General features: G+C 40.9%; 4 protein-coding genes across 4 annotated transcripts; 3 read left to right on the plus strand and 1 right to left on the minus strand.

Annotated features, from left to right (window-relative positions):
- The first annotated feature begins 754 nt into the window (after positions 1–754).
- Positions 755–3587, plus strand: LOC115621285. Its single transcript, XM_030514888.1, has 3 exons — positions 755–948; positions 1072–1252; positions 2823–3587. Exons 1-3 carry the CDS (start codon positions 807–809, stop codon positions 3481–3483), a joined length of 984 nt encoding a protein of 327 aa, XP_030370748.1. The 5' UTR covers positions 755–806; the 3' UTR covers positions 3484–3587.
- A 171-nt stretch (positions 3588–3758) lies between these two features.
- LOC115620973 (ETV5-related protein Ets96B) lies at positions 3759–18546 on the minus strand. Its single transcript, XM_030514494.1, has 7 exons — positions 18529–18546; positions 12231–12702; positions 11142–11300; positions 10239–10317; positions 10048–10094; positions 6731–7421; positions 3759–4155 (listed from the first exon to the last, which is right to left on the minus strand). Exons 1-7 carry the CDS (start codon positions 18544–18546, stop codon positions 3759–3761), a joined length of 1863 nt encoding a protein of 620 aa, XP_030370354.1.
- Positions 17022–18418, plus strand: LOC115621884. The gene is made up of 2 exons (XM_030515711.1): positions 17022–17031; positions 17091–18418. The coding sequence occupies exons 1-2, from the start codon at positions 17022–17024 to the stop codon at positions 18416–18418; spliced, it is 1338 nt and encodes a 445-aa protein (XP_030371571.1).
- Positions 18547–19511: 965 nt separating the features above from the next.
- LOC115621873 (solute carrier family 25 member 44) lies at positions 19512–22265 on the plus strand. Its single transcript, XM_030515698.1, has 4 exons — positions 19512–19630; positions 20021–21015; positions 21079–21206; positions 21332–22265. Exons 2-4 carry the CDS (start codon positions 20280–20282, stop codon positions 21521–21523), a joined length of 1056 nt encoding a protein of 351 aa, XP_030371558.1. The 5' UTR covers positions 19512–19630; positions 20021–20279; the 3' UTR covers positions 21524–22265.
- Positions 22266–22411: the final 146 nt, after the last annotated feature.

Below are 22411 nucleotides of genomic sequence, written 5' to 3' on the forward strand. Positions count from 1 at the left end.
ACAGACGCTCTTCAGGCACTACACATACATAGGTATAATCTTGGGGGCATACAAATATTGATATTGATTTTTAAGCTGCAGGTATATATACTTATTATTATCTATTCGCTACAAATATACGAGAAAATATCGGAGTCACCTAAAATCCGGGTTCTAGCACAATTGTTTTTTTTTTACATCAAACTTTATAATTGTCAACAACTTAAAAATGTACCTAAAACTTCACTATACCAAGCAAAGAATTCTGTAAATTCAGACTGCAACCTTGTATATAGTAAATGATTTTAGAGAAAACAGATTTGGTTCAAATAAAGTTGAAAATATCTTAAGAATTATCCATTTATCGATGGGTCTTCTCATTTACTTTATGTTGCTTCATGTTTTAATTTACGAGTTACTCTGCGTATTATGTTGATATTATAGACTTTTTTGTATGCACATACATATTTGTATATGACCTTATCGGGATAATGACGTCATCAGCCAGCTGACATACCTTTGCTGTCTTGGTTTTGGCGTCTTTGTTTTGCTCGACTCGTGCGGCCAAACAAAAACAAACTGGTTTCCCCTGTTCCTGGTGGTTCTGTGGTGCTGTCATCATCCATTTATTTTGCGGCACTTATCTAATTGCCGGTCCGTTCTCTGTCACGCTCAGCGACTCTCCGGCGTGCTCTTTCAATGGCCGAGCAGCGGGCTGGTGAGCTCAAAATATTGGTGTCGACCAAATCAGTCGTAGTTTGACGCCAGTGCGAAGCAGTCGCTGTCTTGTTTATTTTCATTGAGGATTATTAAGTTCAAAATACAAAATGTCGGAGGGTGATTCGAAATTTGGATTCAAGGATATGGAGAAGGCGCTGGAGACTTTGAAGTTGCTGGAGAGCCATGATATGCAGTATCGGAAGTTAACCGTTCGCGGTTTGTTGGGACGCGCTAAACGGGTGCTGACATGTAAGTTGTTTTCTAATTATACCGACAGTATATACATACATATATAAGTTATAATTAATCTATACACTGATCTATACATGCATTTGTATGTGTCACTTATTCTATATATATAATTGCCTGTAGTGACAAAGGCGGCAGATAAATTGAAGAACATTAATGAGGCCATCGATGTCTTCGAGAAATGGCTGGCCGAGAATGGCGGCGGTGCGTCCAACAAGAATGCAAAGACTGACAGTGAGGACAAAGTGGAAACAGTTCCCGGCTTGGGTTTCAAGGACAAGGAGGCCGCCCTGGCTACTCTGAAGTAAGTTATTTGTTTATTTATTTTCTTTCTGGATTTGTGGGCGCATATTAATTAGCAGCGGCTGCTTATTATGACAAACGTTTGCCCCACAGCCGAAGGTCGCCGTTCAATGTTTGGCCAGCCATTGATTGCTATGATGTCATGTCACTGTTTTAGAGCGTTTATAACGCACACGCATAGATATTACCCGACTCGGAAATATAGTTTTGTCTAGAGCGAGCTCCAGCGCTGCCGGCATACGCTCCCTCTTACTCTATCTCTCTCTCTCTCTCTCTCGCCCTCTCCCTCTTCCTCATCCACTGTATTTGTCTGGGTCTTTGTGGCGCATCCATTTGAGCTCTGTGTGCACAATACTTGTTTAAATAGCTAGTCACATTTTTGGCACATTCCACGCTTTGCTTATATTCTTTGCTACTTATATCTGAATAAATATGCATCTGTTTTGAGAGATATCAATATTCTTTCCTCCGTTAATTGGACTGCTGGGAACTCATCGCATTTATCAGTTCTGCTGAATTGAAAGGATATGTGATATTAACTTTTCATAACTGCCAACATTAACTCCTGAGCCTAGAAATTGAAATGATTGCTAAATCATGTAAGCTAGCAGAGGGCTAGGGGCACCATATCGTGATAGTCTATAACAGACGAAGCAGTTTTGAACCATTTCGAAAGTATTTGAATTCATCACAATACGTATTTCGAGTTCTAACCACATCTACATTCTACATCCAGGATCATTTATATTTTATTTATATGTAAACTTTTAAAGCCCCATTGCACGTGATTAGAAATGGTTTATATTATTTTTGTTACATTATTTCGTCTATACTAACTATATATATATAAAGCTGAGATAGCGTCATTTATAACTTCATCATAAATACTAAGAAACAGATTCTCCAGTACAGCATTTATAAAGAAAAAGAAATTAAATAAAAACTGCATTTTTTTACACCCTGTATCAGAAGGGCAACATGAAGATATATATTCTTAATCAGAATGACGAGCAAATCGTTTGTCTGGATGAACGTCTGGATTTCGTAAACCACTAAGCTCTTATTGATAAAATTTGATATGTAGACTCTCCTAATATCTCGGCAACATGGGTGTGTTTTATTATTATTTAGATACTTTCCTCTCATCCACGCTACAGAATTTCGGCAATACTGTCAAAAATTAAGACTTTGCCTTCGTAAATAAAGTAAATTACATTATTGCATCGAAATCGGTCAATTCTAAGAAAGTTATTAGCAATTAAAAACGCCCACAAGCTGCAGGAGCTGGCTTGGGTACAGGGGAGCATTATCTCTTGTTAAAAAAATACAATAAGCGGTTTCTTTTAAGAAAATAATTTGGTTAACCATCAAAGTATTCTTGAGAGAAATATTTATGCATGAAAATCAAATTTTGTAAGAAACATCATTCTTATAGAAGGAAAGGTAATATATTCGTATTCCTTTTGCCTTTTCTGGGAACTAGTTTTTCATGTGGAAATACTCTTCTTCCAATATCAGATTCTACATAATGCTCATAATTTTCTCACCTTCCAAATCTCTTTAAATTACAGCATTTTGGCTGAACGCGATCCCGACTATCAAAGACTGGCCATCAAGGGGTTGATTGGAAGCTCCAAACGTGTGCTTTCCGGCACCAAAAACGAGGACAAAATCAATTCCATCAAGGAGGGTGTACAAATACTGGAGGAGTTTCTCGAAAAGTTTGAAACAGAGAACCGCATCAAGGACAACCGCGCCTATTTGGCATACGATGTGGTGGCCAAATTGCCAGAGCCAAAGGACGAGTTGGCCGCCGAGTTCTTGGCCGCCTATGGCGGTAACAAAGCCAAGGGCAACTACAAGCATTTGCGTACCATGTACCCAGAGGCGGATGACACCACAAGCTGGGACATTGTGCGCAACAGAAACATAGCCAAGTTGTTGGAGCAAATAAAGAGCGCGGATGCCAAACTGTTCGAGGCGGAGAGCGGAGCACCAACAGAGCTGCATCTGCAGCTGATACACTGGGCATACAGTCCACAGCCGGACAAGGTCAAGAGCTACGCCAGCAAGCTGGCTGGTAGTGGTGCAGACAGGCCAGAGAAACGGAAGCTAGACAGCGGCAGTGGCACCGGAAGCGGAAGCAGTGCCAACACAAGCTCCAATTCAAGTAGCGATGGTTCCGACGATGAGTCCACTCCCAAGAAAAAGAAGAAGCGTGTGGAGGAGTGAATATCGATGTTCAGAGTTCCTGTCTTTCATTTTATCAGAATATTGTGCATTGAATAAATTGAATGCATTCTTATAGAGGGATAAATGTAACGAACAGAAAACGATATTTTTTATTTGTTTTGTTTGCAACTCAACGCTCGAGTTCTACAGATTTGTTGTTTGTGTGGTGTTCTTTATAATTAGTATATACTGTATGGCATGTAACTAAATAAATTACACAATGTACACGAGCAATGGCCACGCCTCTGCTACCCCCAGCAAGCCACGCCCCCACACTACTGATACTTATGCAAGCCGGCGTCGTAATAATCCGACGCCGCCGTCGTCGTCACTGTTGTTGTTGGCATCTTGTGCGCCCGCAGGGAGGCCTCCGCCGAGACGGGCTTCGTCAGCGAGAGGGTTAGCTGATGGTGGTGCTGGTCGCCCTTGCCCGTCAGATGACCGTAGGCCATGTTGAAGAGTGCGTCGGGATCGCATACGAAACGATAGACATACCTCTCCCCATTCACCTTCTGCATGATGCCCTTCTCGTAATAATAACGAAGACTCCGCGACAGCTTGTCGTAGTTCATTGCCGGCCGGTTCTTCTGTATGCCCCAGCGACGGGCCACCTCTTCCGGTTCGATCAGCTTGAACTCCATGCCGCGACCCGTCCACGCAATGCAGCTGGCGCTGAAACAATAGGGAAGGGCGTACGAAGTCGTATTACAATTACATTTTTACTACCTCACTATAAAAACAATTGTGTGGAATTTAGCTTTCAGCATCTCTGAAGCAAATTGTAGGTATCTTAATAATAATATATTTTCAAAAAAGTGGCACTCAAACACGAAGTATCATCAAAAGTAATTATCAGTTGAGATGAAACATAATGGCTTTTAATTAATCTCAAACGATAAACTGATATTGGTGTTTAAAATGGCATTGTTCAGTGCACTAAGAAGGACTTCCATTATAATAATCCGATATAACAAACAATTTATATGAATAGAACTATTAAACGTAACCTTAGTTCAGGAATCGAATGGTATTTATGTCGCGGACTAACAATTTGTTAATAGATATCATACACAATAATTTCGCCCTACGGCTAGTAAGATGTACAAAGAATATCGAGATCCTAGTCTTAACAATGCTAAAATACTTCAAACTTTTGCTAGCTGAAGAGGTAAAAGAAGGGTTATTAAAATTAATTGGAAATTATAACACAAATAGGCCTTTTAAAACCTCTATTTCTCAATTCAAGGTCTCCTACAGTCGCAAAGAGGTTAATATCTGCAATCACTTATTTAATCGTATTTCATAATTTAATTTTTTCCCATCATCGCAAGTAATTGCCCTGAAATATGTTTCCCCATTTATGTCGTTGCATACTAATCCGCAAGATCGTTGTTGTGAGCATTATTTTAATGAATTTGTGCCAATCTGAAACTTAAACTCCAAACTTAAACTAACAGTGCTTTAAAAATTATAGTTTGGAGATGATTTTTTCTATGCAGCCGATTAATTGAACAATTGCTTTGTATTCTTTAATATTTTCGAAATATTAGAATCAATCATCTCTGGAATCATCTCGTCAATCACAAATTTAATCTAATATGTGCATAGTTCCATTAAAGATGTAGTTTTCGGAGCTTCTTGTCTTAAATAACAAAGAATGGTTTGATTTAAAATTTCAACTATTTTAGAACTTCAAGGTAAAAGTTAAATGGATAATTATAGTATTTCGGCTTCATAATCATCTTCGGAACCAGCTTAGCAACAAAATTAAACATAATCTAATAGATTGAAGAATCAATCATCACCGGAATCATCTCTTCAATCACAAATTTAATCTAATATGTGCAAGTCCCATAACAGATGTAGTTTTCGGAGCTTCTTGTCTTAAATAACAAAGAATGGTATGATTTAAAATTTCAACTATTTTAGAACTTTAAGGTAAAAGTTACAGTGGTTAGTTATAGTACGACGGCTTCATCATCATCTGCGGAATCATCTTAGCAACAAAATTAAACATAATCTAATAGAATGCAGAATCAATCATCTCCTGAATCATCTCGTGAATCACAAATTTAATCTAATATGTGCAAGTTCCATAACAGATGTAGTTTTCGGAGCTTCTTGTCTTAATTAACAAAGAATGGTATGATTTAAAATTTCAACTATTTTAGAACTTTAAGGTAAAAGTTACAGTGGTTAGTTATAGTACGACGGCTTCATCATCATCTGCGGAATCAGCTTAGCAACAAAATTAATCATAATCTAATAGATTGCAGAATCAATCATCTCTGGAATCTTCTCGTCAATCACAAATTTAATCTAATATGTGCATAGTTTCATTAAAGATGTAGTTTTCGGAGGTTATTGTCTTAAATAACAAAGAATGGTATGATTTAAAATTTCAACTATTTTAGAACTTTAAGGTAAAAGTTACAGTGGTTAGTTATAGTACGGCGGCTTCATCATCATCTGCGGAATCATCTTAGCAACAAAATGAAACATAATCTAATAGATTGCAGAATCAATCATCTCTGGAATCATCTCGTCAATCACAAATTTAATCTAATATGTGCATAGTTCCATAACAGATGTAGTTTTCGGAGCTTCTTGTCTTAATTAACAAAGAATGGTATGATTTAAAATTTCAACTATTTTAGAACTTTAAGCTAAAAGTTACAGTGGTTAGTTATAGTACGGCGGCTTCATCATCATCTGCGGAATCAGCTTAGCAACAAAATTAAACATAATCTAATAGAATGCAGAATCAATCATCTCGCCAATCGCAAATTTAATCTAATATGTGCATAGTTCCATAATAGATATAGTTTTCGGAGCTTCTTGTCTTAATTAACAAAGAATGGTATGATTTAAAATTTCAACTATTTTAGAACTTTAATGTAAAGGTTACAATGCATAATTATAGTATGTCGGCTTCATCATCATCTTCGGAACCAGCTTAGCAACAAAATGAAACATAATCTAATAGATTGCAGAATCAATCATCTCCGGAATCATCTCGTCAATCACAAATTTAATCTAATATGTGCATAGTTCCATAACAGATGTAGTTTTCTGAGATTCTTGTCTTAATTAACAAAGAATGGTATGATTTAAAATTTCAACTATTTTAGAACTTTAATGTAAAAGATAAATGGATAATTATAGTATTTCGGCTTCATCATCATCTTCGGAACCAGCTTAGCAACAAAATTAAACATAATCTAATAGAAAGCAGCGTTCATCTCACCTGGTTGTGGGCTCATCTAGCAGTGCGACCAGAAACTGCCACAGCTGCAGCGAGCCACGGCGCTGACTGATGCTCTGGCTCGTGGATATGGCGCCGCTCGCATAGAACTGATCCAGACGCAGCTCCGCATCGCTGGACGACACTGTGGCCGTGGTCGAGTCGACGGCATTGGGTCGCAGTGCAGCCGTATACGTGGAGGAGATGGTCGCATTGTAGGGGCTGCTGTCGTACTTGAGCTCCGATTCGCCGGTGCCGGCCACCGCAGTCGTGGGCGAGAGCTCGCGATAGATTCCATTGGTGCCATGATGTGCCTGCTGCTGTTGTTGTTGCTGCTGAGCGTAGTGCGTGGGATTGGCATAGACGCCGGAGCTGCTGATTACTGCCGTGTGAGTAAACTTATAGGCCGAGTGCACCGGCGCCAGATGCGCTTGGTGTTGATGCTGATGTGACGAATGCTGATGCAGCTGGGCATGTTGTTGCTGCTGTTGCTGGTGGAGCTGCTGATGTTGTTGTTGTTGCTGCTGCTGCTGAGCACTCGCCGCGGCAGCAACGGCTGCTGTTGTCGTCGTCGAATCCGCATGTTCGATTTTGGTGTTATGCTGGAAATGATGGCCACCCAATGGCACACCGCCAGATGAAACAGCAGCTACCGTGGCCGCATCGTTGCAATATGCGGCAGCAGCAGCAGCGACTCCTTCTGCAAGGAGATAACAGTAGAGTGAGAGCGAGAGATAGGGAGAAAGGACGAAATGAAAGCGGCTTTTATGCACATTTAAGCAGCAGCATAAATACCGTGGCCAGCATGCCAGCAGCTAACGGGGTAAGGGGTGACTGCTAATTATATTTTGTTGCTAAATGGCCGAAGGTATTTAGCAGCCATGAATTATTTAGGGCAACAACTGGGAAACTCGCACAGCAGCCACTACATAAAATGTTCAATATGCTGCAATTTAACGTCAAAACAAACCCACACCAGAGCACTGAAACATCCCAACCCCATCCCTATCCCAGATTCCACCCACACACACAGAGTCGACAGGTTTCCCTTTTCATTAAGTGGCAGCAAAGTGGCCTGCCTGCCTTGCTATCTGGCCAGCAGAATGAATGCCTGTTTGTCCTCCTCATCAGTGCTCACTCAAAATCACATCAGGACGAGTCGACGCAGCGCATTAAAAATTCAAGAGATACCTTTGCATAATCCATGAGCAAGTGTCGACAAGCAAAAACATCATTGACGATAACAACAAAGCTGCTGCAGAACCTGTTGGGTGTGCCTGGGAGTATGTTTTCCAGTAAAAGATTCCCATTGGTGCCAGGGGCGAGTGCGCATTGTTTTGTTCGCCTAAGAGGCATGGGGTGGTTTCAACTTCTGCAGCAGTCGGAGGCGTACAATGGGGAAAACCTAACGATTAGTGCAGGGAAATTATGCAAAATTTAAATATAGGTAGAATCGCAGATTGCAACAAAAATACAAGTAATTACTTAAAAAAGCTATAAACAATTTGAAATTGCTTGTAATTTCAATTTTAATTTTAATAAAAGCGGAGGAATTTGGTCGCGTTGGTTTGCAAAGTTTATCTCTAACTGACGAAAACTTAATTTTCAGTTAGATGTTAAATATACTTATTAATACTATATATGATATTTTAAGCACGCGTCATCCAATTCTTATAGCTTGGACATGCCTATCTATCTACGTAGCGAAACTATAAAAGAATCGGAGAGATCTTTGCAGTAACTTTTCTTTACAACTAAAGATATTGACAGAAGCGAAAAGATTATTCCTTTTTTTTAAAGAACTACTTTCTTAGCTTTGAAAGTACTTGTAAAACTATTTCGTAGCAATAATATGTTAATACTTATTGCTTTAATACAGGGTGCGCCATCTTTTATGTCGGTATGTAAATATTGAATAACTTTGTCATTAGTGAACCGATTGACTTGAGTAGACAAGTGTTGAAAAATTAGTCTGAAGAAATTGTGCAGAACAAAATTAAATAAAAATATCTCATACTTGAAAATCGGTTGTTTATTTTCATAGATATTCAATGTTTACATACCGACATAAACATGGCACACCCTGTATATATGTTTCGAACTAGTATAGGAATAATATTTTCAAGCTTATCTTCGCGATGAATACTTTCTAGTCTGCAATGGAATAATTTTGTTCATTAAATTAATAGATTGAAGACATGTTTAATATCTTTTAAGGCAACGTTCATATGTTTTTCTAATCTATGATTGAACTGGAATGTTAACTTAATTGTTTAAATTAATTTAATTAATTAAAATTTATCGGTTTAAGAGGCTTTAGAGAGAGTAAAAGGAACCACTGTATCTCAACTGATATAGCTTTTGTATAAGAAAGGTAAGCAATCTGTAAAAAATTCAAAAAACCCTTTTTTATGGCAAGTAAATAAATAATTACGCTTCGAAGTAAAATTTGTTGGTGGTAGACTATTTATGACTAAGTGGCTTTTGATTAAAAGTGTTCTTCTGCTTCTGAATCTGACTTAGAATTAGTAGATATTATTAAGTTAAGCTGTTGACGATTATATATACCTTGATTTAATACAGGGTGACTGAACTAAAAAAAATATATTATTTTTGCAGTAGATGCTTTTTGAAAGCCTGATGGAATCCAGTCTTAAACTTTCCTTGAAGCTTCTGACTATTCTTAACGAAATTTATAGACTTTGCTAAGCCAACTTTTTTTTCCATTTGTTCTGGTATTGTTAGCACTACCCGTAATATTTGTAATTTTTGTGCGCTTTCTTCAACTTTTCGCCCATTGTACACAGCGGCACGCTTACTCCAGCGTACTCCATCCTTCTGCCTATGCTCATAGCCACTCAGTGGCTTGTGATTGAGTCGTTTGTTTGCTCATTGCAATACCGCCCCCCTACCCATGATGCTACCCCCACCCTTTGCCCTTCCGCCAGCAGCTAGATAAAAAATCAACTAACTGGTAGGACAAAAAGAAGAAAAAAATCGTGTTGCACACAAATTGAATTCCTTGCCTGAGCCCGCCAATTGGATTAGTGTGTGGTTACTACCGCCGATATTGTTATTGTAAATTATGCGCGCGATTTCTTGCATTTTAATATAAAAAATAAAATTGAAACAAATTGAGTTATTGGCATGCAAAACTGATAACCTTGCGCGTGCTCTGCCGGCAAAGTCGCACCACTCTGTACCACCCAGTCCCACCCAGCCCCACCACTAGCTCGCCCCACGCGCATAATTTAAATAAATGATGAGCATATGACTTTAATAATTCCTTTTAAGTTCATTTTTTTGTTCGCAATGCTTACCTTCGTCGCTCTTTTTTAAAATGCCCGCAGGTGGCGATGATGGAAATCTGTCCGAAGTAAAGGGAGAAACCATATATATTGATTGACTTAAAGTTGTGGCACGCATTGCGGCTTGTCTTGTCATTAAGACGCCGGCCCACCCAAGGCATCCACATCCACATCTTCGGGAATTGGCAGAAAATTGAACTTACCTGTAACAGTACGGGTGCGTCACAGCGGGTATGTCGAAAAAAGTTGATGTTCTTTCATGCCGCACGCCTTTAACATTCACTGCAGTGGCAAGTGGCATGGGGCATGTAGAGTGGTGTGTGGAGTATGCAAGAAAATGTTTTTAGCGAGTTTGTTAGCAAAAGTTTGACATAATTTTTTCTTATTTTTGGGCGTGCCTTTGTTAGATAATATTTCGTATTAAGCAGCACGCCGGGATATCTTTGAGGACGAAGATTAAGCATGTCATCTGCACGGGAGTCAACAGTCACAAAAAACCCGAATCTTAGACATTGTGAATGGAAAACATTTGGGGAGCAAAGATAACATGGACTTAAACGCTATTGATTGCAGAAGTTCCTACTATAGTTTTCCTTATTGGTCAATAAAATAAATGACTATCAAGCTCTTTAAAGAGGCTTTACAATATTTACAGAAAAAGTGAATTTCTGATTTCTTGACTTCTAACTCGATTCTTGATTAGCACGAGAACAGCAGTTGATGGAAGCATCTTCGTCTGTTTGTCTGTTTGTATGAAGCTCAAATTCTCAGTAACTATGTGAGCCAGTATCACCAGACTTGGCGTAAGGAAAGTCCAAGAAATTTTATGTTTGAAGGTCTCTCTCATAAAGCGATGATTGTTTAATAAAAAGGCGCGTGTGTAAAGTGAAAAGTTTAACAAAACAAGGCCGCTGGCTGTTTTTCCAGTCAGTTAGTGATGAAAACTCATAAACAAAATTCATAAACAAACCGTGTAAATATCTAAATCAAACAAAACCGTGCACCCAGCAACAGATACGGATAAGGGCAATAACATATACTCGTATGTAAGGATACAATGGGGTAGGAGTAGGCAGAATGCCTGCCGGCCGGCTGAGGACGCTTACCATTGTACCTTGCGTTCAAATAACCCTCTGTGGATGTGTCCAGGCCGAACTTGCCAATGGCCGCTGCCGCCGTTGGCGTTGGTCCTGTGTACATGACGAGCTCATCATGATGGTGATGGTGGTGATGATGATGGTACCAAGAAGATTCCCGTGCCAGATCTGTTGAGAATAAAGTGAGAAGTGTAGAATTGATTGCATCAGAAAATAACAAGACTTAAGTAGTTCGTCTTGAATTCTGTTCATCTATATTTCGACTATATAGTTGAATATGACCTTGATTTACTAATTAGTTTTCTAAATCGTGATTCCCATTTCTAGCAGAAAAGTAATATAAATTTAAACTTACTATATGTATAGTAAAAAGGTATGATTATTAAATAATCTGATCAAAATTCTATACTAAAGAAAGCTCTAATTTGCAAGACTCAAGAAGATATTTACAGAACTGAAAAGTGCATAGTTTTGAATCGCTGATATGGGTCGAACGGTAAGTTTCATTAGTTGAATTTTTTTATTTTTATCAGATAAAGTTAAATAAAAAGCTTTAACCAAGAGTTTGAGAGCAGCTTTCCATCAATTGACCGTTAAACTCATCACGTTTCACAGCGAGTGTTCCTATGGATATAATGTCCCGATTCTAATTCCACTACAAAATTTAATATTAAAAACTTTTTTAGTTAATAAAAGGTTCACGTAATTCAATTCAAGTCAATACAGATTGGGTTCGGATTACAAAAGTCAGTATTCCTCGCTTTAAAACTTCAAGAGTTCTTGCTGGCATGTCGATATTGATTCGTTTTTTATTTATTTATTTAAAAAAATGTTATTTAAGCCATTTCGAAACACGACTTTTTAATATTGTACCACCGTATTCTGAAATTTCTTAAATCGAAGCTCTATATCATATACATATACAAGTATTAAGTAGTTGCTTTAAGATGGGTGCAACAATTTTTAATTTAATTGTGAAGAACTGCGGATAGAAAAAAAAACGTCTTCAAGATGCGAGCCTAATTTTCCTATTGTTTGGATAGTGGAAATGGATTTGAGGAATCTCTGGATCTCCAGCCCATACCATATCATACATACCATTGCAGAGCGTGCTGCCATTGCCATTTGTGCTTGCTGCCGATACATTTATTAGCGCTGCTGTGGGAACAGTTGGTGGTGGTGGTGGCAGTGGCAGTGGCGGTGGCGAGGAACTGACCAAGCAACAGGGTGACTTTTGTCCATGAAGATGGCCATGGGTGCAGATGGCCTCCATGAGCGTGTGGCCGACATCCAAGTCGTTGTGACTGGAACATTTCTTGCGCTCTGAGTCCAAATTGCTGCAGCTTGACTTGCCCTGAGCCGGCAAGGTGGATGTGACACAGGAAACCACCGAGTCTGTGGTTATCGTCGAGGTGTTGGGAACTGTGTGATACAGCCCCTGATGAGGAAGATGATGGTGATGATGATGGTGGTGGTGCGGATGGTGTGGATGATGATGGGTATGTGGATCCAGGTGTGTTAGGGTTTGCTGCAGCTGCTCCAGATGCGACTTCGCCTCGCCGTAGTCCGTCTATCGAAAAGAGGAAATGAAGCAATATCGAGGCAGGAAATTAACATGACTTTGATTTTAGCTAAGCGCGAATATTCGTCAATTTGTCAATACTTAAAGCACAATTGTATGTGGGCCGGTTGTTGGCCTAGGCTTTAAGGGCAAGCAACTTTAAAGCCACCTGCTGGGTGCAAGCGAAAGCGTTAATGCGATACCCGGGGCTCTCTCACAACAGGTTAAGACAATAAAACAAAACACTCGTCACATTGACATACTGAGTAAATTGAAGTTGTGGCAATTAGTTTAACAGCTTCTAGCGCCTTGCTTTGCTTTTGTCGAGCCGAGTCAGTCGACTCGAGTAGCACCTCATGTGTGTACAAGTAGTGGTTGTCAATTGACTTTACTTTTCTGTCCCAATCCGTTGGGTTTGCGCGTGCGGGCCATTAAGTAATGAGCCATTGCTACTGGAGATGGAGAGGGAGACAGAGGCAGAGACTTAAACTTTGTCATTGCTACTGTCACTTGCAGTGCGAAATTGGCCAGAGAAGAATTCACACCAAGCTCAGAGAACGGTGGGAGCGGGGGAGCGGCTGCCGGCACGAGACAGTGACAGTGGGACATCAAACATCGGTATATGACTATGACAATGACAATATAAAGCGTTGGTCTGTTGACACTTTTACATTTAATGAGCCGATTTGAGGTTGGGCTCGTTTTAATTCCCCACTTCAACTCTCTCTCTCCCTCTCTCTGTCTCTCCCTTTCTCCGCCTCTCTCCAGCACTGTCTGCGGCTAAATGTCATTAGGGTGTGCATTTCACTTTGCGGGGCTATTACTAGAAAATGGATGTGTGCTCGTATGATTTTAAGCAAGGCATTTGTCATATTAGCTAATTTGATTCAATAAGAGCAAGTACTCATTACCTACTGTCATTCAGTCCATACAACAATGCTACAGTCGCCTTTAAACTAGTGGTTATCGCGGCAATTGGGAATTGAAATTTATGAGCTGGTGGATAGCTCCCCAGTTTTCAATTTAGTTCATTTTAGGCTATTGGGTGCCGAAAAAACTTGTGGAGAACGTTCTATATCTTCATTTTTTGCATACCGTAGGGTAAAAAGGGTATATTAGGTCTAGACATGTCCGTCCGTCTGGATGAACGCCTGGATTTGGAACACGGTTGAGCGCACATTAACCAAAATTGGTATGTAGACGCTCCTAGTCCCTAGGCTACACGAGTTTATTTTATTTTTTGGAATTGCCTACATCCAATCTGGCCTGTCTGGCCATCCTACAAGCAGTACTACTCTTTGGTGTCGTACTACAGGGGCCAGCGCTGGATAAAGCAAGTAATCTCACCCTACTCAGCAACGTGCAAAGATTGGAGGAGCTAACTTATGCTTTACTATAAATATAATTTTCCATCTTTTGCCCCTTGATATTATTGGAAGAGAGATAGTTACGCACGCAAAGATATTCCGACTTACAGTGGGGTCCCGACACATGCGGGTTATCACGCACCAGAACTTACTAACGTAAAGAACTAGGTAGTTAGAATTCCTACACAACTAGAGTGGGAGCTCCTTTCTGATGTTAGGAACACGTTCGACTCTAAGCTGGCAGGAAACGTCGGAGGGGAAATCTTCTTTCCGGAACTGGGGTTAGGACTATCCTGTCGTCTTCTCGACCGCTGCAGGGCTTATGAAAGGCAAGTACCTGCTATACAAGAGGTCACGCGACACTTATTAGTAACCACAAATAGAGCATCTAAGCTTCTAAAGGCTAAAAGTTTCCTTGGAACAAACGAAGCAGTTAACAAATTTCGGAATATGCAGACCAAAGAACGATAGTTATGGTGACTGATTCCGTAATATCAGTTTTACAACCGAAGCATCTTAGTTCGAACATTATTAATTATATTTGTTTAATCCCTAACCAATACCTAAAAATTTGAACAGTCTTCAGGTGCCTAATGAATTTTATCTGAGTTTCCATATCATTTTCAAAAGTCACTCAAGACTTGGCGCACTTAGAGATGCCAGCATATCTCACCTGAATATGTCAGTCTTATGTATATATCTTTTGGCGCACTTAAAGATGTCAGCATATCTCACCTGAATATGTCAATCTTATGTATATATCTTTTCTTCCCTTCTAGTAGAGTGCAAAACAAAAGATAAAAACCAATGGCTCTCCATCCGAAACTGGTGCAAAGCGTTCCGCACTGCCGCCTTCCAGAATCATTTGTAGTTACCCTTAATTATATATCTATTTGCTCGTATCTTTCTTTATTTCTTACTTGCAAGCCCAACAGCGAGCAAGACAGCCAGCAGAGGTAGAAAGCGGCAAGTTAGAAGTGCAGAACGTGTTTTTCTGAAGCTTTCTCTCAGTTTTTGGGCAACGAATGCGTCGGCGGTCGCCATTAGACAGACAACGTTATGAAATATGGTATCAGATTTTGCAATGGAAATAAACAACAACAACTACATACATACTATAAACTTGTGGGAAGACAGCAAAGCTTCCGCGATTAGGCGTTACAAATTCAAAAATTGCAAAATATGCGACATTTAATAAGTGCATGCGAACAATTTGTAAAGTCTAAATACCACGAACACTCAACTAACCGCCAAAGACAGACAGCGAAGCGGAACTTTTGCGTTCATTAACCATTTTTTCTTCTTCTTTACATTATCTGCTATTGGTTCGACGATATAAATATAAAGTCGAAATGTTTTTATTACTAAGTTTAGTGAGATTTCCCAGTCCTACGTTTTTTGTATAATAGCATTTTACACATTTTTTTTTTTGAATAAACAACATCTGATACTTCTTTTATAACTGTGGATATTCAATATACTTTTTTAAAACGTTGTTAATTTATAATTATTTATTTATATGCACTAAATTTTATCTATAGACCCTATGGATGGAGGGAATATGTTAAATGCTGTTATCATTGTTGGTGACGAAAAGCGTTAACTAAACTAAACATCTGATCCTAGAAAAAATATAGTTTTCATTCATTTTGGAAGCAAATTTAGAACGGCTCATTAAAAAGACCTTTGTGAACACGATCTGTTAATCGTGTGATAAATATAAAATAAAGTTCATATTTTCCTGCAAAGATGGTTGGATTATGATGTGTGGGAAGTTTTCATAAAAATGTTTCATTTAGCATCCACATCGAGAGCCATAGAAACGGAACAGGAACGGGAGTCGCTGCTTCGGCAAATACGCGAAAGGGGATCCACATCTAGAGCCATGGAAATAGAAACGGGACAGGAACGGGAGTCGCTGCTTCGGCAAATACGCGAAAGGGGATCCACATCTAGAGCCATGAAAATAGAAACGGAACAAGAACCGGAGTTGCGGCGCAGCAACGCCAGCCGGATATGCTAGTAATTCAATAAAGCAGGCAACTGGAGCAGAAAACTTGAATTTCTGACACGTACAGTCAAGCCAAAACCAACCCAGCGCCGCAAGCGCGCCAGACAGGAAAATAAAAAGGTGACCCTGATTCAAAATATCGATTGCACCTCGATGACCCTGACAGTCAACAGAGCGCTGCCACCCTTCTGTTTTTGCACTGCAGTGAGGCCCAGCTCTCTCCTGCAAGCAACGGTGCATTCAGTCTAAAGATGACAGACATAAGGCGTAATAAGTGCAGTCAATTATGTTTGCCATTGCAATTTGGCAAAACAAACATGGCTGTCAGCATGAAGACAAGCGATTGACAGACGTATGGCCTAAGCCTATGCGTCCGCCCCCTCATTTACATGACGGCGGATTGATCAACTTTGAACTTTTGCAAACAATGGGGGGAGATTACGACGCATGCGCGCCCGCAAGTGCCGTTACGAAACAGCGTCGACAGCGACGCAAGCAGCGAAATCTCTGCTGCTATTGTTGATGTTGTTGTTGTTGTTGTTGTCGTGTTTGTTTTGGGATCGTACGTTACTTTGATCTACTTTGAGGCCACGACGCAGCAGCATACTACAATGATTTTCTTCTGCGTCTTTTAAGTGGGTAGTGTCTTTTTTTCCACGCTGGCGTGCGTTGTGTGCGGCAAATTGGTTGTCGTGGAAAACACTTTCACTGCACAGCACACGTTGAGAAGGCAGTGACACGGCTGGGCTTCATCATAGTCATCGTCGTCTTCGTTGTCGCCTTCTTCTTCGTCGTCGTCTTTGTCTATGGAAGCGAAACCGTTTCATTTGCTGGGCCATTGCTGCCGCGCACTTTGGGTTGAGCTGTGAACGCGTACGGTCTTCTTTTTTGAGTGTCTTCAATGTGCAATGCCAGGATCGGAATTTATTTGGCTTGCTCTGCTCTTCGCAATGCTTCAGGGTAAGCTAATTGCAGATAATTGACTCAACTTGACCCATTTAATGTGTAATTTGCAACAGCGGTTGCTTGTCAGCCCTATACAGCGCCCCATCGTTGCTCCAATCGTCTTGAGAATGCTCTGGAACACATGCGCAGGCGGAGTTCGCAAACGAAAAGCTCGCGTTCGTTGTGGGATCGGCCCAATCAGAGTCCCTATGATCTGTATCACAGCTTTTATGGGCAGCACTCCGATCCAGAGGAAGATTTTTACAATATTGGCAGCACTGGTCGGGGTTATCATGCCAAGCACATGCAGAGGCGAACCCGACCCCATCAATTTGTGGGCACGGGCGCCCCCTCGGACGCCCTAGAGCTGGAGCAGCTGCTGGCATCCCAGCAACATAGACAGCCACACAAGTTGGCCATATCGCGTGTGGATGTGGAGGATCTGAAGGTGCGTGTACCGCCGGGCAAATCCGCCACACGTTGGGTGGAAATCGACAAGTGTAAATTTAGCACGGAGAACTCCACGCTGGATACTCGTCTCATATTTCCGGACCTGACGCTAAGCGGTAAGGTGGTGCTCCAGCCGACGGGTGGTCGTTGCCACATGATACTGCGACTGAGACATGCGGGCATTGAATTCCGTACCGTGCCCATTGGATTTGAGTCGGCAGCCGGCCATGAGCAGTCGCGTCGCCTGGGCGCAGCCTCTGTGCGCACGGACTCGCATTTCGCAGAGCCGGGATTTATATCAGTGTTCGCTCACGGCTGTCAGGGACCAAGTGGCATACGTTATCGCCAGAACTCTAAGCGTAGATTTGGCTTTGCCGGTTATGACGGAACATCATCACCTCCGCCGCCGCCGTCAGCCCCGCAAGTGGAACTGGGAGAGCCACACATCATTATGGGAAGCACCGGATCGCAGCGTTGGGGCAAATATCACAAGCCAGACTATGACATACGCAGTGGCTATCAGCACCAGGAGCAAACCACGCAGCGGGATCATAGTCTGAGTTTCGACAGCCACGAGCTGAACTCACACGAGTTCTATGATGTGAATGGCGACAATTTCTATCGGCGGCAATTCAGCAAGCGGAGGCGGCGTGAGCTCCCCAATAGGCGTAGGCGGCAACTGGCGGATGAAATTAACTTCAACGAGGATGTGCTGCATTTTTCGGATGAACAACTGCAGCAAATGGTGGAGCCAGATGCACGCGCCTTCGCCGATATCTTCAGTGGTGGGGAACGGGAGCAGTTAGTAGGCGATGCCATGTCCAATGAACTGGAGAAGCTCTTCTCCATGGGAGTGCGCGGTCTCTTGACCACCTACATGCAACGCGCCCTGCAGCCGGCCATAAAGGAGACGCTAATGGAGAACATGGGCTACACCTTGAGCTACGGCTGACAATAACTGACATACATATTTAGGGTTAAGAACACGAGTATTTATTTATCATATGTCTGAATTAAAGCTTTAAACAATTGCTAAGCACGACTTTTCTCATGTAGTCTTACCAATTTCGCCGTATCCATAACTGAACTGAAAAACGCTCACTCGCTCCGCTTTTAAAAACACAAACACACGCACGCACAAGCACTTGAACTTGCTAGGTTTATCCACTTGATTGGTATTCTAAAATTTTAACGTATCGGAAGTGCAATTTATCAATAATTGTGAATAACTGAACCGCAGGCGACACTCATTTCGAATATTGTTGGCACATTCCGTTAGCATCGTGCAAGCGTTTCGAAGTAGCCGCGTTGACTGTGGACAGTGTAGCGATTTGTGGGATATGCGCCCCCAGAAATGGACATTCATTGTGCTTTTTGGGGGTTGTCCTGCCCGCAGGATGCTGGACACACTGCGCAGGTGCGTAACGCCCACATAGTCAGTTTATTGGTAAGCTAATCAAAGCCTGGCAGCCAATCACAAGATTGGAAGGGCGTATATGTTCACTTCTTATACGAAAGGTCTGTTCTTAATTGAGAAGTTGCGAAGTTACCGTTAGAACTGCAATTGCCATTTATTTGTGGTAGCACTGGCAGCCAAAAACGACGTTAACCGTTTTTTTTATAAGGCAGCTACGGGACACCCATAGTTTAATTAATTTAATAATAATAAGGCTCACGGTTGTCCTAGTTCGGCTCAACTGGAAATTTTTTATGAATTTTCTACTTTTTCTGTTCAAATTCCAAATAATAAACTAATTTGAAGTTTTTCAATTAGTTAAGAAAAACTCACAGCTAATAATCATATACAAATTAAAATTTGCTCTATGTATATAACAGATTTCAGTCCGCTGTTTTTTAGAATGCCTTGTAAATTATCTAATTATCTAGAAAAAAAATGATAATTTGTATTTTAAATTATATTTTCCTCTGTCAGAACTGATATACCAAGACACAAACCTCACCTGCACACATTTTACAGCACTCTGCACAAAACGTTAACGCAGTGCTACCCATAATTTTTTTGCACAGTCAGCGCTATGCAGCACTGTGCTCCGCTCATATGTCACAACAATGCGTGCGCATCCCTCGCCCTCAACCAGTTTCGCCAAAAATATTTGTGATTACATTTACTTGCGGGTCAATGATGTATAAAACTGAACAATTGGTGAGTGAATAAACTTTAAACAAAAAACAAAGCCGAACAATAGAACATAGGGACGCGCGTGTGGAATAAAATACAATGGGAAGCAAATGAACGCGTGTAACCGTAACCGTAAAGCTTGCCAAGATTTATGTTTACGCACGTCAGCGAAGCGCCAGTGCGATAAGGGGGTGGTGAATGGGGTCAGGTGGTGCTGTTGCGCATTATATAATTTTAAAATCGACATTAGCATATGTGCCAATGATAATATTTCATGGACAACTCTAGCTAAGTGCAGACCAAGGTGCAAAGAGTGAAGTGATGGAAAAAGGAAATAAATAGCACTCCCACAAAATCGAAATGCGGCCGCGCTAACCTTGAGACTCTCACAATGTTTTTCATTTCCCTTTGTAGATACACAAGACGAACGCTTAACCTACACCTACACACATATACACACAAGCGCGCATATCTTCATTGCAAGTCATGCTGCCAGTCGAGCATTAATGCCGCCGCCGCCAACGCAAACGGATGACGATGATGATGCTGTACAAGTAGTCGAAACAGGGACTTCGCCTTTTTATACATACAAGCCGAAAGCTTTCCACGTACATGCTACCGGTTCAATCGGATTACAAGAAAATCACCGTCAGCGGCACCAGCAGCTAGCAGAATGTCTGGAACGGGCAACACAAGCAGCAATTCGGGCAGTACCAAGAGCTCGAATACTCGCGTGACTGTGGCTTCTGGCAGCGCTGCAGGCACAAGCATCGGCGTGGACGGCTCCTCCTACATACGCACAATCGAATGGAACATGATGAACAAAGCCAAATTCTTTCCGCTGTCCATGCTGAGCTCGTTCTCCGTGCGATGCTGCCTTTTTCCACTGACTGTGATCAAGACGCAGCTGCAGGTGCAGCACAAGAGTGATGTCTATAAGGGCATGATCGATTGTGCCATGAAGATATATCGGTCGGAAGGTGTGGCAGGATTGTATCGCGGCTTCTGGATCTCGTCGGTGCAGATTGTGTCGGGAGTCTTCTACATCAGCACATACGAAGGTGTGCGTCACATACTCACTGATCTGGGTGCTGGACACCGTGTGAAGGCCTTAGTTGGCGGTGGCTGTGCGTCACTGGTGGGTCAAACCATAATAGTTCCTTTCGATGTTATATCACAGCATGCCATGGTGTTGGGCATGTCGGCGCATGCGGGCTCCAAGTTTGATGTTAATCCACTGGGCATTAAATCGTGGCCCGGCCGCAGTCGCCTGCATATATCCATGGATATAGCACGTGAGATCATGCGACGCGATGGCCTGAGCGGCTTCTACAGAGGCTACACAGCCAGCCTGATGGCCTACGTTCCGAATTCAGCCATGTGGTGGGCATTCTACCATCTCTATCAGGGTGAGTCATAGTTCAGCTCTAATTTTGGTAATAAAAATTATATAATTTGTTGTTATCTTACAGACGAATTGTGCCGTATCTGCCCCGTGTGGGTATCCCATCTATTTATACAGTGTGTGGCGGGCAGTTTAGGAGGTTTTACAACGACAATATTAACCAATCCCCTAGATATAGTGAGAACGCGTTTGCAGGTAACATTGTGATTAGAATAAATTGGCATAATAATGAATGAAAGCAGCCTTTCACTAATATCTATAAAGACGATAAAATCATTTGAATAATGCTCATTAAAAATCAACTCTATATTTGTCCACAGGTACATCGATTGGACTCGATGGGCACCGCTTTCCGTGAGTTGTGGCATGAGGAGAAACTAAATTGCTTTTTCAAGGGCCTTGCGGCACGTCTAGTGCAATCGGCCGCCTTCTCATTTAGCATTATCTTAGGTTATGAAACCATCAAGCGCATTGCCATCGACGAGCAATACAAGAATCAGATACGCTGGTAAATAAAGCGCACAATCGAAGCAAGTACATCAACATCTCTGAATCAATAACCAGGAATACTGCATTTATGCGACCGACCACAACGGAACACGCTAAAGCAACCACCCACAAATCAACGCTGTCGATAACAACCTTAACAATTACACATTCGTGAAAGATATGTTGTTGAGAAGGAGCTAGACTTGCTAAATGATTTTGTAAATAACTGTCAAGGAAATTCTTAATGGAAGAAAGTTAGTAAATGCGCAAGTTTATTAGCTAAATAATAATTGCGAGTGCAGCTGAAACTTATTCTTAGTTATGAATTTGAGAAGAAATAGAAGTCAAATTTTGAAGCGCTATAAAATGTTCAACATATTTGAATGCAATTTAATTTTTAAAAACCCAAAGTTGTAGCTTAAAGTGTAAATTTATTTGTTATTATAATTATTTTATACTATATATTCAATTAGCACAAGAAGCAGTCTACGAGTTGATTAACACAATTCGTTCTTAATGATTTAGCCTTGAATTGATGTAATTGATGATGATGTTAATCATAATGTACATCATAGTAAACAAAACTGGACAAAACTGGTCATATGTGTAAAAACACTTGTCTCAGTGTCAATTTGGTGGGCACGGGGCTTTCGGGAAAAGTTAGATGGCACTGCCTCTAAGAAGATATTTAAGCATGTGTGTGTTCGTTTGAATGAAAACTAGATTTATTGTATATTGTAATAAAGTACAAACCAAGAATTCCAACATTTTTGGCTCTATAAAATATAAAATCAATGTCCACTCTATGAACAGTAGTAGCATGAAAAGTCAGTTGGGGAAAAGCGTTAACAAAGAGAGGATATGTATGTATATAGATATATAATTGCTTAATTTTTTATAGTTATTTATTA

Source organism: Scaptodrosophila lebanonensis, unplaced genomic scaffold (genome assembly GCF_003285725.1).
Source record: "Scaptodrosophila lebanonensis strain 11010-0011.00,11010-0021.00 unplaced genomic scaffold, SlebRS2 tig00000024-arrow-pilon, whole genome shotgun sequence".
Lineage (NCBI taxonomy): Eukaryota > Metazoa > Arthropoda > Insecta > Diptera > Drosophilidae > Scaptodrosophila > Scaptodrosophila lebanonensis.

Bases quoted from the DNA above. Each gene is read 5' to 3' on its own strand.
- LOC115620973 (XM_030514494.1), bottom strand. The intron at 7,422-10,047 runs GTAAGCATTGCG...TTGCAGAAGGAG, and splicing joins TTTAAAAAAGAGCGACGAAG to TCGCTGCTGCTGCTGCCGCA. The intron at 4,156-6,730 runs GTGAGATGAACG...CTATTGTTTCAG, and splicing joins CTAGATGAGCCCACAACCAG to CGCCAGCTGCATTGCGTGGA.
- LOC115621873 (XM_030515698.1), top strand. From the start codon at position 20,280: ATGTCTGGAACGGGCAACACAAGCAGCAATTCGGGCAGTACCAAGAGC. The intron at 21,016-21,078 runs GTGAGTCATAGT...GTTATCTTACAG, and splicing joins ATTCTACCATCTCTATCAGG to ACGAATTGTGCCGTATCTGC. The intron at 21,207-21,331 runs GTAACATTGTGA...ATTTGTCCACAG, and splicing joins TAGTGAGAACGCGTTTGCAG to GTACATCGATTGGACTCGAT.
- LOC115621285 (XM_030514888.1), top strand. From the start codon at position 807: ATGTCGGAGGGTGATTCGAAATTTGGATTCAAGGATATGGAGAAGGCG. The intron at 949-1,071 runs GTAAGTTGTTTT...AATTGCCTGTAG, and splicing joins CGCTAAACGGGTGCTGACAT to TGACAAAGGCGGCAGATAAA. The intron at 1,253-2,822 runs GTAAGTTATTTG...TTTAAATTACAG, and splicing joins GCCGCCCTGGCTACTCTGAA to CATTTTGGCTGAACGCGATC.